The 18,424-nt window shown below is 42.0% G+C and overlaps 1 protein-coding gene across 1 annotated transcript in view; it reads right to left on the reverse strand.

Moving 5' to 3' along the window:
* The window catches only part of EIF2AK2 (eukaryotic translation initiation factor 2 alpha kinase 2), a 42,136-nt gene that overhangs the window by 10,344 nt on the left and 13,368 nt on the right, over window positions 1-18,424 (reverse strand). The window contains 5 exon segments of the mRNA XM_017534895.2: window positions 2,894-3,074; window positions 4,809-4,967; window positions 9,192-9,314; window positions 16,548-16,613; window positions 17,957-17,991. Of these exon segments, the coding sequence (XP_017390384.1) occupies window positions 2,894-3,074; window positions 4,809-4,967; window positions 9,192-9,314; window positions 16,548-16,613; window positions 17,957-17,991 (564 nt within the window).

Here is an 18,424-nt window from a genome sequence, read left to right on the forward strand (position 1 = left end):
AAAGAAAGAAAGAAAAGAAAAGAATAAGAGGCTAGACACGGTGGCTTATGCCTGTAATCCCAAACTTTGGGAGGCCAAGGTTGGCAGATCACTTGAGCTCAGGTGTTTGAGACCAGCCTGGGCACCATGGTGAAGTCCTGTCTCTATAAAATATCAAAAATTAGCCTTGCTTGGTGGCCTGTGCCTATAGTTCCAGTTACTTTGGGGGCTGAAGTGGGAGGATCACTTGAGCCCAGAAGGTTGGGGGTGCAGTGAGCTGAGATCGTGCCACTGTACTCCAGCCTGGACAATACAGTCAGAACTTGTCTCAAAAAAAACAACAACAAAAAAAACAAAACAAAAAAAAACAATAATGTCACATTTTGTCTAATCAGCTATAATATGACTAGATAAAATATAGGGTTGTAGAGCATAAAAAAGAGGTGAAACTTCACATAGGAGGCACAGGAACAGGGCTGATGCTCAGGCCAAGGACAACCAAAGAGCTGGGGCTTTAGGAGACTGAACATTTTAGAGGGAAGCAGCCTTGGACAAAAGCCCTCACTCCAGAAACCCCTATGTCCCCTCCCAGCACCCTTGGTCTAGTTTCTAAGATTCCAACAGAAATTGGTAAACATTTGGAGACCTTTATAAGAGGGACTGTACTGGGTAAAGACCATTCTCTGGCAAAACCACCTACAGCTGCTATTTTGCAAAGCATAACCCCAAAACTGTACACCTTCATTGTATCTTTTCTTAGAGGAGAGAAATCAACAACTGTAGCAGTGAGAGCTACAAAAGTTATAGAAGATGAAGGAAGTCTCACTATCAAAGCTTGAGGCCAGGTGGAGTGGAGTACACCTGGAATGCCAGCACTTTGGGAGGCTGAGGTAGGAGGATAGTTTTGAGTCTAGGAGTTTGAGACAAGCATCAGCAACATGGTAAGACCCTGTCTCTACAAAAAAACAAAAAATTACCCAGGTGTGGTGGTACACACCTGTGGTCCTAGCATCATGCCACTGCACTCTAGCTTGGGCAAAAGAGCAAGACCTTGTCTCAAAAATTTTTTTAAATTTAAAAATAATAAAGTCTGACCCTTGAGCAACTGTAGCCAGAGCAAAAATTCTCTGCAAATAGATGCAAGAAAAGACCAGTCTATGACACGGGGTACACAGTGTGGGGTACAATTGGTAAATAAGTGGATAGGCACCAGTCAGAATTTTGCTAATTCATTCTGAGGACTAGGAACTTGATGACTTTACACTTCTGCATTTATTTGCAAATTATTGTATATAGAAATAAATGTGCTTATTTTGTTATTTACCTATATGTGTGATTTATCCCTAAGTGAAAGTATAACCTCTCTACATTTATCCTTTTGAAATAGTCCTGATGATGTTCCAACTTCAAATAATACCTACAGATATTGTAGAAGAGACATATTGGAACCAGACAGACTCAAAACACCAAAGAATCAGGCAGCCAGTCCCTGAGCAGACCACAGAAGCAATAAGGACTATTCATTCAAATCTGAGCCCAATAAACAACTGTATGTATGGGCACTTATTCCTCTCAAGGAATTTTTTGTTTCCTTCCTTATTCCTGGCTGTTTTAGACGAGTGGGGCAAGCAGATAGTCACATAAATAAGGTGCTTCTGCCTAGGATAGCAAAAGGCAGTTCCAGACTGACCAGGAAAGGCTCTGTGAACAAATTACCACCAAAGGGGACAGGCAGAAGAATGTCCCATGAGAGAGAAGAACATGAGCAAAGGCCCAGGAACAGGATTTAGGATGGCCAGCTTGTGGCAGGTATAGGCAAGTCACAGGGAATAGGGAATGGAGAAAAGGCTGTGAAGGGCTGTTCTGTCTCTCACCTTCTGTCATTTTGATGAGAAGTAAAAACAGGGAAACTGCTTGTCCAGACCATGAAAGCCAAAGGAAAACAAAAATACTAATGGATGACACACGTTCCCAATTTCGGATTACTGCAATTTTCCAGTAATGGGATTGAAATGCCTAACTAAGACATTATTAGACTCTGGACCCAGTAGCTGTGACAGCCCTCAAGAGTAATGACTGAGAGATTAGGGAACCATATTCCTAAAGCCACAGTCAACAGAGTCCCTTTTGCCTCTCAGATAAGCCTGAGTCTCTTAGAGGAGGCAGGAGGAGCAGGGACAGAGCAGCCAGTTGGCTGTGCCAGTCACAGTAATTATTTGCATGGAAATGTTCACTATTTGACAGCTATTAGTGCTTACATCTGGGTATGACTATCACCCAGATAGAATGAGAAGTGAATGAGCCTTTTAATAGGGCTCATTGTCACAATAAGTTCGCTAGGTAGCCCAAGAGATCTTCTAGGTAGCTGCATGGAATGGCATCCGTGGCAAGTTCTAGACCCATTCTAACATTAGAGGATCAGAAATATCATTTTCTCATAACTATCAATTAACCACCATTCTAAAACTAGAGAAGATACACACACACACACACACACACACACACTTACATATATATACACACATATGTATATTTTGAGGTGAGTCTCAAGGCTGAACTCAAGTTGAGTCTCAAGTCTCAACTTTTTGTCCATGCCGAAGTGCAGTGGTGCAATCTCTATCTACTCACTGCAACCTCCACCTCCCAGGTTCAAACAATTCTCCTGCCTCAGCCTCCCAAGTAGCTGGGATTACAGGTACACGCCATCATATCCGGATAATTTTTGTGTTTTTAGTAGAGACAGGATTTCACCATGTTGGCCAGGCTGATTTTGAACTCATGACCTCAAGTGATCCGCCTGCCTCAGCCTTCCAAAGTGCTAAGATTACAGGTGTGAGCTATTGTGTCCAGTTGAGAAGATAAACTTTTAAATTACTAAATTATATATATCAACTAATAAAGTACTTCCGCTTACCTTAAGATCTCTATGAATTAAATTTTTTGAATGTATATAATCTACCCCTGTTGTTATTTGTTCAAAGAATTCCAAAGACAAAGCTTTGTCTAGTTTCTTGCCTCTTCTCTCTTCAATCCATTGCTCCAATGTCCCTTTATCACAGAATTCCATTTGGATGAAAAGGCACTTAGTCGTTGATCTGGGTATAAAATTCACAGTATGTTAAAAGTAACAATAAATATAAATTTATAAAGAAAGTCTTATCTTTTTAAAAGCTTACACCTTACCTTCTTAAGAACTCCAAAACATGTCTCAAAATAGAAATCTAAATATAATAAATTTGAATCAAAATATAATAAACCATTTTTTATTTCAATCATAAGCTCCCAGATGTCCAGAGCTTTATTTGTTTAGCTAATTTATAAAATATGAGCTGGGCCAGGCATGGTGGCTCATGCCTATAATCCTAGCACTTGGGAGGCAGAGACATGTGGATTGCTTGAGCTCAGGAGTTTGAGACCAGCTTGGGCAGCATGGTGAAACCCCATCTCTCCTAAAAATACAAAAATTAGCTGGGTGTGGTGGCGCAGCACCTGTAGTCACAGCTACTCAGGAGGATGAGGCATGAGAATCATTTGAACCCAGAAGGTGGAGGTTGCAGTGAGCTGAGATTGAGCCACTGTGCTCCAGCATGAGTGACAGAGTGAGACTCTGTTTCAAAAAAGAGAAGAAAAAAAAATGAGCCACCCACTCTTTATTGTTGAAGATCTGCAATCATCTTTGCTAATAGACAGAGAGGAACATGAATACAATAAAGTTGCAGGAAACTAAATTTCATTATTCTATAAAGTAATTTGGAAACCTTTCAATTCATCATCGAACTACTGAGCATGAAAGGTACCTAGAGATGAGAAAATGAGTCAGACACTATCCTTGCCATCATGGGGATAGTAGCCTAATAGGAGAGAGTAAGGGAAAAGCAAAGCTGAAACAATAGGAAAGGTACTCTAGGAGAAGTGCCAGCAAATTACTACGAGATGTAAAGCAGATGATTGATTTACTTTTATGCTAACCATGTTTTATTTATTTCTGAATTAAGTTAGCCTCAATATTAATTTATATTCTTTGTATAAGTCAGCTTGAAAACAGGAAGAGGCAGCCAAGAATTTGCGGAAAGCTTAAGTCCTGTATGCTGATGGTCAGTAACTCCTGAAACTGATGATAAAATTCTCAGTTACATGTGGTGGAGATGGAGGTGGAGGCAGGAGAAAATGAATGAACAGGACCCCATTGGCCTCAGGATTTTAGTGAGAGGGCTAACCCCAAAATAGGTGGGGTGACTTTCAGAGACAGATGCCAGCACTTTAGGATCTCCAGTTGTTTGGCAGTGGCTTATCTGACATAAAACACAAGGGTGTCCCCATCTCACCTTGTGATCTTAAAAATTATTTTCACTGCCCGCCACCCCAGCATAAGTGGTATAGCTACATTTCAAAGAAACTCTTGAACTGCACCACACCAATCACAGCCTAAGAGAGGGACAGAAGAGCGTTGGTAGCTGAGGAGGAAGCCCCCAGATGTAGCATCTATATGCTAAAACTTTCTCCACAAGACTACATTTACAGCCTGTACTAAAGCCGGCATATACACAAGGCCCTCCATTACACAATGGTGTCAGTAAAGCTGAACCTGAGATTTTTGAAGACAGCTGAGGATATAACAAAGGGTTGTGAGAGTAAGTTTGCAGCAAGGAGAGGAGCAAGGAAGAGATTTTCATTTTTCCTTACCTGCAGAATGGAGAGATAACAGTGTCTCTCAGAGGAAATTGTGATTATTAATCGTGGTAATTAATGGCCTTATCCAGTGGCCCACACAGAGTAAATAACGGTTTCCTTTCATCTTCTTATGACTATGAAAATTTCTTTTCAGTTACCTTAAATTATTTTTGCTGTTCTCAGGATCATAATCACTGCTCTCAGGATCATAATCACTGCTCTCAGGATCATAATCAAATCCATCCCAACAGCCATTGTAGTGAACAATATTTACATGATCAAGTTCTGCCAATGCTTTCACTTCACGCTCCACCTTGCTAGTTAAAAGGCACAAGGAACATGGAAGTGTCAGTGTACATCCCTAATAACAACCACAGAACAAAACTATTGATATTCCTTATTAAACCATTGCTGTTCTCACACAATTTTAGAATGGAAGCCAGGAGATTCAAAAGGAAAAAGCGAACATACCGAAAAAACCATAGGTGTTCTCACTCCCACTCTTTTGTTTTATCTCAACATAAAACAAAAGGCAGCAACTTCAATAATGCCAAACATTAGACAATTTAAAAATCATTTGTAGCAGGCTTGAAATGCCAGTGATAGGGCCGAGTACGTTGGCTCATGCCTGTAATCCCAGCACTTTGGGAGGCCAAGGCAGGCGGATCATGAGGTCAAGAGTTCAAGACCAGCCTGGCCAACATGGTGAAACCCCATCTCTACTAAGAATACAAAAATTATCTGGGTGTGCATGGTGATACGTGCCTGTAACCCCAGCTACTCGGAAGGCTGAGGCAGAATTGTTTGAACCTAGGAGGCAGAGGTTGCAGTGAGCCGAGATCACAACACTGCACTCCAGCCTAGGTGACAGAGCAAGATTCCATCTTGGAAAAAAAAAAGAAAAGAAATGCCAGTGATGCAGTTTTAATTCATTTATTTTATTGAGACAGGGTCTCACTTTGTCTCCCAAGTTGAGTGCAGTGGCACAATCTTGGCTCATTGCAGCCTCAACCTCCCAGGCTCAAGAAGTCTTCCCATCTCAGCCTCCTGAGTAGCTGGGACCACAGGAACACACCACCACATCCGTCTACTTTTTAAATATTTTCTGTAGAGATGGAGTTTTGCCATGTTGCTCACGCTGGTCTCAAACTCCTGGGCTCCAGCAACCTACCTGCCTCAGCCTCCCAAAGTGCTGGAACTGTAAGTATGAGCCACTGGACCCAGCTGATGCAATTTTTCATAGCTAAATCATACATTATGTTTTGCTTAGACTTTGTTAAAATCTTTAGATTTCACAAGCAAACCACATTTGGTGGCAAGGCTAGGTATCCCAGGCAGTGTAAAGTACCTAATTCAGGATTTTCAATGTGTGGCAAAAATACACAAAAGGACAATTTATGCAGAGAAGGTGAGATGGTGGGAGGCATTATAGGGATGTACTGCCAAGACCTAAGACAATTCCATGCTAAATGCAGTAAATAATTTGGAGTAAATAATTTGCAGTAAATAATTTGGAGGTCTCAAAGATGAGGAAGGATAAACAAACATTTTACAATTTTATTTTTTAATGCAAAAAGTTCTAAACTATATGACATAAAATTTGCAAAAACAAAGAAAAAATTACTGATATGTTGAAAATCCTATAACAATGTTATTATTTTAGCTTCCTTCTTACAATCTGTTATTTTTCCTTCCTTCCTTCCTCTCTTCCTCCCTCCCTCCCTCCCTCTCTTCCTTCTTTCCTTCCTTCCTTTTCTTCCTTTCCTTCTTTTTTTTTTTTTTTTTTGAGACAGGGTCTCGCTCTGTCACCCAGGCTGGAGTGCAGTGGCAGTCTTGGCTCACTGCAACCTCTGCCCCTAGGGCCCAAGTGACCCTTCCACCTTAGCCTCCCGAGTAGCTAGGACCACAGGCACATACCACCACACCCAGCTAGTTTTTGTAATTTTTGTAGAGACAGGGTTTTTGCCATGTGGCCCAGGTTGGTCTTGCATTCCTGATCTCAAGTAATCTGACAGCCTCAGCCTCCCAAAGTGTTGGGATTACAGGCGTGAGCCACCATGTCTGGCCAGTCATTTTTAATGGCTGCAAAATAGCCATTGATCAGGGTACAGAACAAAACATGTTTACTCATTTCTTAACTGCTGGATATTTTGTTTGTTCTAATTTTTCACTGTTAATGAATGACATTGTGATTTAGATCTTCTTGGATATAAATCCATAATTTAAATAATATTTTTTTTTGAGATAGGGTCTCACTGTCACCCAGGCGGGTAGTGCAGTGGTGTGATGATGGCTCACTGCAGCCTCCACCTACCAGGCTCAGGTGATCTCCCACCTCAGCTTCTCGGGTAGCTGAGACTACAAGCATGGCTACCACACCCGTCTAACTTTTCTATTTTTTGTAGAGATAGAGTTTCGCCATGTTGCCCCAGGCTGGTCTCAAACTCCCGAGCTCAAGCGATCCACCTACCTTGTCCTCCCTAAATAATATTCTTAAAACAGATTCCCAAACAGGAAACCCTTGGGCCAAAGTATATAAAAAAATTTATGGCTCCAGATTAATATTTCCAAAGATATTTTAAAATATGTTATATCAATGTATAAACTACCGGAAATGACCAAGACACTGGACCATCATCAACATTATTATACTTTTATTTTTTTTTTGAGATGGAGTCTCTGTCACCCAGGCTGGAGTGCAGTTGCACCATCTCGGCTCACTGCAGCCTCTACCTCCCAGGTTCAAGTGATTCTCCTGCCTCAGCCTCCCAAGCAGCTGGGATCACAGGCACCCGCCACCACACCTGGCTAATTTCTGTATTTTTGTAGAGATGGGGTGGTTGGCCAGGCTGGTTTCGAACTCCTGACCTCAAGTAATCTGCTTGCCTTGGCCTCCCAAAGTGCTGGGATTACAAGTGTAAGCCACTGCACCCCACCCTCATTTATTCATTTTATTTTTGACACTGGGTCTCACTATGCGGCCTAGGCTGGTCTCAAACATCTGCCTTCAAGCAATCCCCCTGCCTCAGCCTCCCAAGTAGCTGGGATATTATTATCATTTGTTACAACTTCTATCTAATAGAAGGAATAACGATACAGCAGTCCTTCATTCCTGTTAAATAAAACAATGAAGAGAGTAGGAATTACCCTATTTCAAATGCAAAGCATTGTGCATGAGAGAAGAAGTAGGTTTGTTAATCTGGGATGAAGAACACCCAGCACTCCATGCCTGCCTTTCCTTTGCACATCTCATTTTCCTTAAACCAGATCCCTTTCCCATCTCCTTTGCTAGTCTTTGAGGGATCAGTTTGGCCAAGCTATACACAGTAACAACTGCCAGAGTGCAACAAGCAAGATTGGTGAACTGGTGGCCATGTGATTTAAGACTGCCTTTCTATGGAGGTTTTCCTTCCTGTTCTGCTATCCAGCAGGAGTGAGAGGGTAGATAATACACAAAACAAATGTTGGAAGCAGTGGGTTACAGCGCGAACACATTGAATTGGCATTCCAGGGGATGAGTTCTAAATCCCCACCTTATTACATAGGAGATCATGTCCAAAGATAATCTTGATCTGTTCTTTATCATCCCATACATGCTTCCACTCCTTAAATTGAGAGGTAGAGCCTATTTGCCCTCCCCTTGAATCTAAGCTGGCTTTAGTGACTTGTTTAACCAATATAACTTGGTGGTAGTGACATTCTAGAACTCCTCAGACTAGGTCAAAAGAAGCCTTGCCCCTCACTCCTCGTCTCTTGGATGACTTGTTCTGGGGACAATCCTTCTTGACACCCAGTCACTAAGTTGTAAGAAGCCCAATCCCCATAAAGAGGCCATGCGGAGGTATTCTGGTTCACAGTCCCAGCTGAACTTCCAGCCCAGAGCCAGTGTCAATTGCTAGCCAGCTTGGATATCCGGCCTAATCAAGGTTTCAGATGACTACTGACTGCAAATGCCTGGGAGACCCCAAGTAAGAATTGTCCAGATGAGCACAATCAAACCACAGAACCATTAGAGATAACAATAAATTGCTGTTTTTAAGCCACAGCATTTTAGAACAGTGCCTTATGCAATAGCAGACGACCAGAGAACAAATATCGTCTAGCTTTTACCTTAGACAAAAATCACTTCACATCTCTGGATCTTAGTCTCCTCATCTGTAAAATAAGGAGGTAAGACTAGAACATCTCAAAGATCACCTTTTTTGTGAGTAATGACAAGTTCTATTTGGTGCCACGGTTTGAAAAATATGGAGCGTTTTATGAATTTGCATGCCACCTTAAACCAAATGACTCTATAGCTTCAGTTCTGAAGGCAACATCAAAGGGATGACCAATGCTACATCCATTATTATGGAAATAACCATAGTAAAGTGAGATCATCTTACAGTAAGCCAAACTCCTCTTGGTAGAATGAAATATTTAATGAGGACCAGAAAATAAAAACAAATGATATCCTAATAAAGAAGAGAGAAGCATAAAAAGGCATAGTGCAGATTGAGCATACCTATCCATTCAAAAAAATGTAAACATTTACTACTTACTCGCTATTATATTTAACACGTTTAATAACGTAAGTCTTTTTGTCAATTCTGTGTTTTGCTTTGAAAACTTGGCCAAATGCACCTGAGCCAATTAATTCTATTTCTTTAAAATCCTTGCCAAACCTTAAAGAAGAAAAAACAACAACAGTTATTTTGACATTTGGTGCTCACCCCTTCCCTACTTCCCCGCCCCTTTCCCTTTAATGTCACTTGTGAAATAGACAGTATAACAAACATGATTCTCTCCTGAATAAGAAAGATACACTTGGCAGAAGCTCTTGATTCACAGAGGCTCACTCCTCCCAGGGCAAGTCCAACATAACAGATCACCCCCGGCAGTCACAGTCAACTGCTGGCTTTTCAACAGCCATGATAAGGCCAGGCGCAGTGACCCATGCCTATAATCCTAGCACTTTGGGAAGCCAAGGCAGGTGGATCCCCTGAGGTTAAGAGTTCAAGACCAACCTGGCCAACATGGTTGGCTTACAATATTTTATTTTATTTATTTATTTATTTAGACAAGAGTCTTGCCCCTGTCACCCAAGCTGGAGTTCAGTGGTACAGTATCGGCTCACTGCAACCTCTGCCTCCCAGGTTCAAGCAATTCTCCTGCCTCAGCCTCCCAAGTAGCTGGGACTACAGGCATGTGCCATCATGCCCAGCTAACTTTTGTATTTTTAGTAGAGATGAGGTTTCACCATGTTGACCAGGCTGGTCTAGAACTCCTGACCTCAAGTGATCTACCCGCCGTGGCCTCCCAAAGTGCTGGGATTACAGGTGTGAGCCACTGCACCTGGCCTGGCTGCCAATATTTTAATCCCCACCCATTCTCCCTGCAATACTCCTATTCTCCCAATTAAAAAACCAGATGGCTCCTATAGACTGGTTCAGGATTTGCAACAAATCAACTCCGCTATTGTTCCTGTTTGTCCTGTTGTCCCAAACCCCTACACTCTCCTATTGCAAGCTCCTCCCAACACTAGCTATTTCTCTGCATTAGACCTCAAAGATGCCTTTCATACTATCCCTCTACATCCCTCCTCTCAAAACCTTTTTGCTTTCACTTGGACTGACGCTGATACAGGCTACTCCCAACAGCTCGCCTGGACTGTCTTCCCCTGGGGTTTAGGGACAGGCCTCATGATTTCGGTCAGGCACTTCAACTGGACCTCTCCCAACTACCTTTACCACCTGGCGTTTTGCTTCAACATGTGGACGATTTACTCATTTGCAGCCCCTCTCTAGAACATTGTATTCAACACACCACCGGGCTTTTAAATTTTTTGGCTAAATGTGGGTACTTGGGATCCAAAAGGAAGGCCCAATTTTCCTCTCCAAATGTTTCATACCTAGGATTAATCATAACTCAAAATACTCAAGAAATTCCACTGACATGAAAGCAAGGCATTCAACAAATCCCATTTCCTAACACAAAAAGGGACTGACTTTCTTTCTTTGGATTAGTGGGATATTTCCCATTACAGATGGCAAATTTTGCCACTATCGCTAAACCTCTTTATGAACACACAAAAGGAAATCTTGACCAACCACTCATTCCCACCCCAGACCTTTATCAAGCTTTCGCTCACCTAAAACGTACCTTATTACAGGCCCTGCTTAGGCCCTCCAAACCCACTAAGATCTTTACATCTACATTTACACAGTTCTCATAATCAGGCCCTTGGACCATTAGCCCAACCTACGGGAGATTCCCTCCAACCAGTGGCATATTTTTCAAAACAACTTGACCCCATTTACAAAAGCTGGCCCCTTTGCTTAAAAAATTTGGCCACAATCTCTTTAATTATCCCTGAGGCACAGACTCACATTCTATGAACCTCTTCAGGTATTTTCTTCTCACAGTCTATAGGATATGCTCAGCCATAAGGCACTCACTTCCATCTCATTCCCTAGCATGCAAGTCCTACATTCAACCCTCCTTCAACCCTCTCTCTCTTCATAGATGTTCCCCCCCAATCCTGCTACTCTTTTATCTTCAACACTAATTTTGGACCACGACCAACCCTCATGCTCTGATCCAACTGAAAGTTCTCTCACCATGTTTCACCACCTTACTTCTATTCACATAAAGCGAGCCCTAGATTAGTTTATAGCGCATCAAAAAACCCTTCCCTCCAAGCAGGATGTGCCATCACTGAGGGATATCATGAGGATACCTACTCTCTTCCACCTAGAAGAATTATAAAGCCTGCCCCCTTGCCTTTGGGCACATCCTCCCAACAAGCAGAATTAGTTGCCCTAATTAGAGCATCAACCCTACCAAAAAACACACAAGTTAATATATACACTAATTCTAAATATGCTTATAATATCAACAATTCCACTGCCCAAATTTGGAGCAAGCGGGACTATCTCACAGCTAAGGGAACTCCTATCATTGATGGAAAACTAGTCCATCATCTACTAAAGGCAGCTCTACTTCCAGAAAAAGTTGCAGCTTTCTATTGCAAAGGATACCAATCAGATAAAAGACACATTTCTTTTGGGAATCGTGAGCCTGACTATTGGGCAAAACACGCCTCCAACCAATCATCCAATTCTCCAATATCTATTTCCCCTCACACAACATATCACCTCCTTTTATCCTGAACACCAAATACAACAACATGGTGAAACCCTGTCTCTACTAAAAATAAAAATAAATAAATTAGCTGGGCATGGTGGTGTGTGCCTGTAATCCCAGCTACTTGGGAGACTGAGACAGGAGAATCACTTGAACCTGGGAGGCGAAGGTTGCAGTGAGTCAAGATCATGCCATTGCACTCCAGCCTGGGCGACAAAGTGAGACTCCATCTCGGGAAAAAAAAAAAAAAAAAAAAAAAAAAACTAATCACAGCAGGGGCGCAATTCAAACTCCCATACGGGTTCATACAAAACAAATCAGTCCTACCTGACCCTGAAAAAATAACTCTTTTATGGGACATCCACAGCCTCTTCCATGCTAGCCATTCCCTTCTACAACATCTCTTAAGTTCCCACACACGCATAACCCGAGATATAATGGAACAGTTGAAAGCCATTTCCCATCAATGCTCTATTTGCCAGAAAGCTTCACCCCACTCCAACACTAGAGCCCCTTCTTTTCCAACTCATCCAGCCAGGGGACATCTTCCAGGACAAGACTGGCAAATTGATTTTACCCAAGTAAAAAAGGTTTGATTTCTTTTGGTTCTGGTTGATACCTTTTCGGGATGGGTCAAGGCTTTTCCCACAACCAACAAGCGAGCTTCTACTATCACCTCCAAATTAACAACAGAAATCATTCCCAAGTTCAGGTGCCTCTTTCTTTTCAATCTGATAATGGTTCTGAATTCATTTCTCAAATTACTCAAACACTTGCACAAGCCCTACGAATCACCTGGAAGCTACACATCCACTATCGACCTCAATCTTCAGGAAAGGTTGAAAAAATGAATAGCATGCTAAAAAACACCCTCACATAAAGACTGGGTTACACTTTTACCTTTGGCCCTTCTAAAAATTCGGGGACTCCCACATAAACCTTTAATGCTCAGCCCCTTTGAACTCCTGTGTGGGAGACCTCGCTCCTTTGGTTCCACCTCAGGGTCAAGGCCCACCTCTAACAACCCCTCTCGTTTCCCCTCTTCTGCATGCCATCTGCCATTTCATTTGGGAATATGCTGACAAATACCTGCCACAACCTGTCACTGACCTCTCTAATCCCTTCCTACAACCAGGAGACTGGGTTCTGGTAAAAGATCCCAGCCTTCCCTCCAATTCCCGCCTCACACCAAAATGGAAGGGGCCGTACCAGATCATCCTTCCTACACCCACGGCAGCAAAGACAAAGGGACTCCCCAGCTGGCTTCATTATACTTCTCTCAAGAAAACAGACTTCCCTTCACTGCACACTCATACAACCAAATCTAAACCCCCTTCAGCCTTCTCTTGTGTCTCCATAGGACCTACTTCCCTTCGTCTCACCCGAATGCCGGAGGAAAAGGAAGAGAAATTCACCTAAGCAGCTATGTCTCTTTGTCTCCCAGACTTTCATTTCTTCCTAACTAACCTTGTTACAGACCTTCAGTGGTACGCTTACGAAACTCCCATCATATATCCTGATTGGTTCCTACTATTCCATATTTATGGCTTCAAAAAACTTTCCAGGACTTTACTTCTACCCAAAAAACTTTTTTCTCCTTTTGCTTGTTTCTTTCAATATAAATTCCCTAATGACATCAACCTCACCAATACAACCACTCCTCACTGCTCTCAAACTAGAATGCTCTATAAATCTTACACAACCCCTCTTGCTGCAAGCTCTCTTGCTTTGCTCCAGAATGCAGGATGTGTTTGTTGCTGTCTTCCTCAGCTTACACAGCCCTTCCTATACTCTGTCATGACCTTTTAATAGGAAACATATCCCTAATCTATAAACTCCAAAAAGGAGCTTCCTTTTACGAAAGAGCTGACACTCTGGTCAGCGATTATCCCACCTCCATGGCCAACGAGGCCAACAAACTATTTCAAACGTATTACAATTCCCTACAATGCCTTAAGCCCCAAGGCCCTCCCATTGAAGGGCTCATAACTAAACACCCTCCTCTTTTACAACAAGCTTCACTTTGTTTTTCAGCCTCTGAGGGAAATTTCCCTGTCAGGTCCTTAACACTTGACTAATGTAACCGCACTATCATTGTTAAACACCCATCTGACCATCAAACGAACCAAGTTGACCAAGTTGAAGTGAATGGACCATTTCTGCAACCTACTCCTTTTACAGCCTCTCCCTCGACCAATGCCTCCGGCCTAATTTGTGCTGTCCCTAGTGCCCACCTTTATCCATGGCTCAATAACAATGGTGCAACATCCGATCACATTAAATGTGTAAAAAGTAACTCTGCCTATATCTCTACTATAGTGGGTGATTCCTTGGCCTCCTCCTCGTCCACCTGGAGTAACAAACCACAGGAAAGAAAAAAATCCCGTCTTTAATTCACTTGTTTTCTTTCCGTATCCTCACCTGTATTTACGACAAAGGCTTATTTTTTGCGTGTGGTACCAACGACATATCTTTGTCTCCCCACCAACTGGACCAGAACCTATACCCTAGTTTATCTTTCTCCCTCCATGGGACTAGTTTCTCCTAGCCAACCATTGCCCGTTCCATCCCTCCAATACATTAGGAAGAGGAAGGCCATCCACGTCATTCCTTTAACAGCTGCCTTGGCTATAACCTCCAGACTTGGATTGGGAGCAGGCAGATTGGCCACCTCCTTAACATCCCGTAAAGCTCTTTCCACAGAGCTACAGGGTTCTTTAGAAGATAGAGCCTGAAGGCTTACAAGAGTCCAAGACAAACTAGACTCCTTGGCTGTAGTAGTCCTCCAAAATAGATGGGGACTAGATCTTATAATGTCTGAAAAAGAGGACCTCTGCCTCTCACTGGGTGAGGAATGTTGCTTCTATCTCAACCAATCCAGCCTAGTAAGAGACGATGCTGAAAAACTTAAAGAAAGGGCTAAAAAGCTAAAGGGATAGCTGTAGGGTCCAGCCCCACAGGGTCTCATGGGTGTCCTTTTGTGTGTGGAGATGACAGATTGCAGGAAAGAAAGACATAAGGATTCAGAGATAAGAGAAGAATTCAGGTGGACTTGGGGGACCACTGCTACCAAGGCACGGAGTCCAGCAATGGCCCCGAATGCCTGGACGTGCTGATATTTATTGTATAAAAGGCAGGGGACAGGGCCAGGTGAGTGACTCATTTGACATGATTGGTAGGGGTCAAGCAAATCACATGCTTTCAATACGGGGGGCCACATGGGTACAGTACAGAGGGCCACTGGGTATAGTACAGGGGGTCACGTGGGTATAGTACAGGGACCCCTCCCTCTCATGTAGCCACTGCATGGAGGGGAGGCACATAGGTCAGTATTTTTCTATGCACTTACCAGAGAGATCAAAGGCTTTTAGAATTCCTCTATTCTTACTTGTCACAACTTCTAAGAATTTACAAGGGAGCACTGGGTGGGAAAGTGGAACATGAAAGTGGACAAGGATGGTGACCATCGGAGCACAGCACCACGGAGAGGTGTTTAAGCCCCTGGATATCTGTGGGCTGGCCTGACTAGTGTTAGACCTTCCTCAAGAGCTGGACAGAGCAGAGTATTCTCTGAACTCCCCAGTGAAAGGGAAACTCCCCCTCATGGCCTGCCTCCCCAGGCACTGGCACTACTGCAAGGCCTGCCTGCTAAGTAAGGGGCACCTTACCAGGCACTGGTGCTACTGCAAGGCATTTACTTTTGCCTCCTGATCACTTCTCAAAATGTCCCTTCAGTTCTGAATTATATTTCACCTGATTATTTCTATACTATAAGGCTAAAAATGTTCCTACACTATAATACTAAAGCAAAGGTTAATAATAGAGAATAATAATGTAATAAGATTGATTTATATAATTAATTATGTGATTGTATCTAAGTCTATTTGGTGTCATTGCTATAACTAAGTAATTGTTTATTATGCTGGGACAGATTGTGCCTTCAGTCTCTTGCCATGGCACCTGGGCAACTTTCTTCCCACAATTAGCAAAATATCCAAATAAATTCTTGGTTTGGGAACAAAATCATCACATGGGTCATCTCATTCCTGGGCCCGCTCCTAATGATATGCCTAGGACTAATGCTCTTAACCTGCCTAATTGATCTGATTCAAAGATTTTTAACCAACAGGATCATGGCCATTTCACAGAAAACTATCCAAAAACATCTACAGAAGGCATTACTCCTACAGTTAATCTGAGACCAAAGAACTCTCCACCTCCCCTGCTCTACAGGAAGTAGCCAGAAAAAACATGCTGCCCCTCATCATTTTATAACTGTAGGAGCTGGATGACAGAACAGGAGCATTGCCATCTTGGACAAGCACCACCATTTTAAGTTCCCCTTGATTAAAAACTGCCCAAATCCAGCTCAAAAAACAGTCTAATGGCAAATGTCAGCATGACCATAAACCACAAATGACACCTCCAATCAGAAACATTCCAATTTTGAGATAAACCCCCACTGGCTAGAGACATGCCAACCCGAAATAACCTCCCCTCCAACCGGAAACATGCCAGCCCAAGATAACCTCCCCTCCAACCAGAGACATTCTACCCCCACCATAAAACTCTCCTCCACCCAGAAACATTCCAAATCTGCAATAAGCTCTCACTCCCTAACCCTTAAATACCCTTAGTTTGTAAGAGAGAATGCTCCTGACTGAAATCGGCCAGAAACCTCTCTCAGGTTTATTCTCCAAAATAAACCTGTCTTTGTCTGTTGAGCCACTTTTCACAGTTCCTTCTTCTTTCTTCAGCTCTTAAAATCTTACCTCGTATCCATAGTATATTTTGTTCCTTTCATGTCAGGAGGGTCAAATCTAGGCGCCAAATTAGGCCTAAAAATTAAGAGTTGAATATAAAACTCAAAATTGAAATCAAATATAACTTGTTTAGTGTTAATGTTAACCTTTTTCTTTTTTCTTTTTTTTTCTTCTGAGGCAAGGTCTTATTCCATCTCTCAGCCTAGAGTGCAGTGGTATGATCATAGCTCACTATAACTTTGAAATCCTGGGCTCAGAGGAGATCCTCCCACCTCAGCCTCCCAGGTAGCTGGGACTACAGGCGCGTACTACCATACTTAGCTCATTCTTTTTATTTTTTGTAGAGAAGGGGTCTTTCTATATTACCCAGTCTGGTCTTAAACTCCGGAACCAAAGCCACCCTCCCACCTTGGCCTCCCAAAGTGCTGAGGAATACAGATGCAAGTCACTGTACCCAGCCAACATTTTTTTTTTTTAAATAAAACTATTAACTTACAGTTTTCCTCTGGTCTCTAATACTGTTTCATTTCTCTCCTGGCTCCTTTTTCTACCTTAGAGCATTCATTGTTGACATGTCACTAACCTCACCTTTTCCTCCTCCAGACTCAAAACCTCAGGAAGCAAATCTCCTTCCACTCTCATCCTAGCTGTTATTCCTCACTGATGATAAGCCACCTGCAACTGGAAATTTAAGTACCACCTAAAACTAAACATATCCAAAATGCTGTCTTCCCTGAAAGCCCTCAACTCCTCAACTTCCTTAACACTATTAGTGCCATGGTTCTTGACTGCACCCTGTTCAAAGTGAAACAATCTTCAAATCCTTTCTCCTTTACCTCTTCTTCATGCTTTGACTCAGCTATGGGAATCTGTTTCCTCAGGTCATGTCCACTCTCCTCTCCATCCAAGCATCTACATCAAGAATCATCACCTTTCTTCAACACATTTATCCACTGCTCAGAATATACTAGTGGATCATAAGGGCTCCTACTGCCTTCTTACCCTCATTTCCAACTATATTTACATATTTGCCTTTCTCTTCAGTTAACTGACATAGCATTTGACCTTTTTTAATCCAAGTTTTTATGTTATTTTAAACTTGTCTGCAAAATAATACACTTCTCTTGAAAACACTTCTACAGTGAAAACAGCCCAGTTCCTTGCCAGCCTCATATAATATGATGCCCTTAACCTAATTACACTAGCAATACCCCCATAGGGCTTTATGTCTATGGTATAGTATGCATTTACACTCAAAGATTTCTTGACACATCTAAAATTATTTGTTTATAGATTTCAAACTGTCTGCTTCTGAAACTCCACTCAAATAAGGGTATACATGACAAGTATTAAAAACAATAAATAAGTCTGAAATAAAACTTCAGTTCAAAATATGTTCAATGCATAATGATACTCACCTTTTTACCTTCCTTTGATTATTTCTGAGGCCATTCTATAACAAAAGAAAATGGGAAATAGTTTCAGATGACTAAATCAATACTCTTCCTCTCTCTTGTTATCCTTTCTCTTATATTTCTAGATGGCTCTCTGACTAATTTCTTAGTCCATCCATATCTATATTCTATATTGAAGACTTAACTTTTTGCCAATCTAACGAGTTTAAAATAGTATCTACTTGTTTTGATTTACATTTTCCTGATTCCTAGTAAAGTATCTTTTAATATTTGCCGCCCATTGGGTATCTCTTCTCTGAACTGTTTATATGCTTTGTATATTTTTCTACTGAGTTGCCTTTTTCTTACTGATTTGTAGTTCTTTATAACAGAATACTCTCATAACACTAATCATCAAAAGCATGGATTTTGCTCTAACTCCAGTATTGCCTCCTTATGTGCACAAAAAATTATCTGATTTTTTTTTTTTTT

This window comes from Cebus imitator, unplaced genomic scaffold (genome assembly GCF_001604975.1).
Source record: "Cebus imitator isolate Cc_AM_T3 unplaced genomic scaffold, Cebus_imitator-1.0 Scaffold88, whole genome shotgun sequence".
Lineage (NCBI taxonomy): Eukaryota > Metazoa > Chordata > Mammalia > Primates > Cebidae > Cebus > Cebus imitator.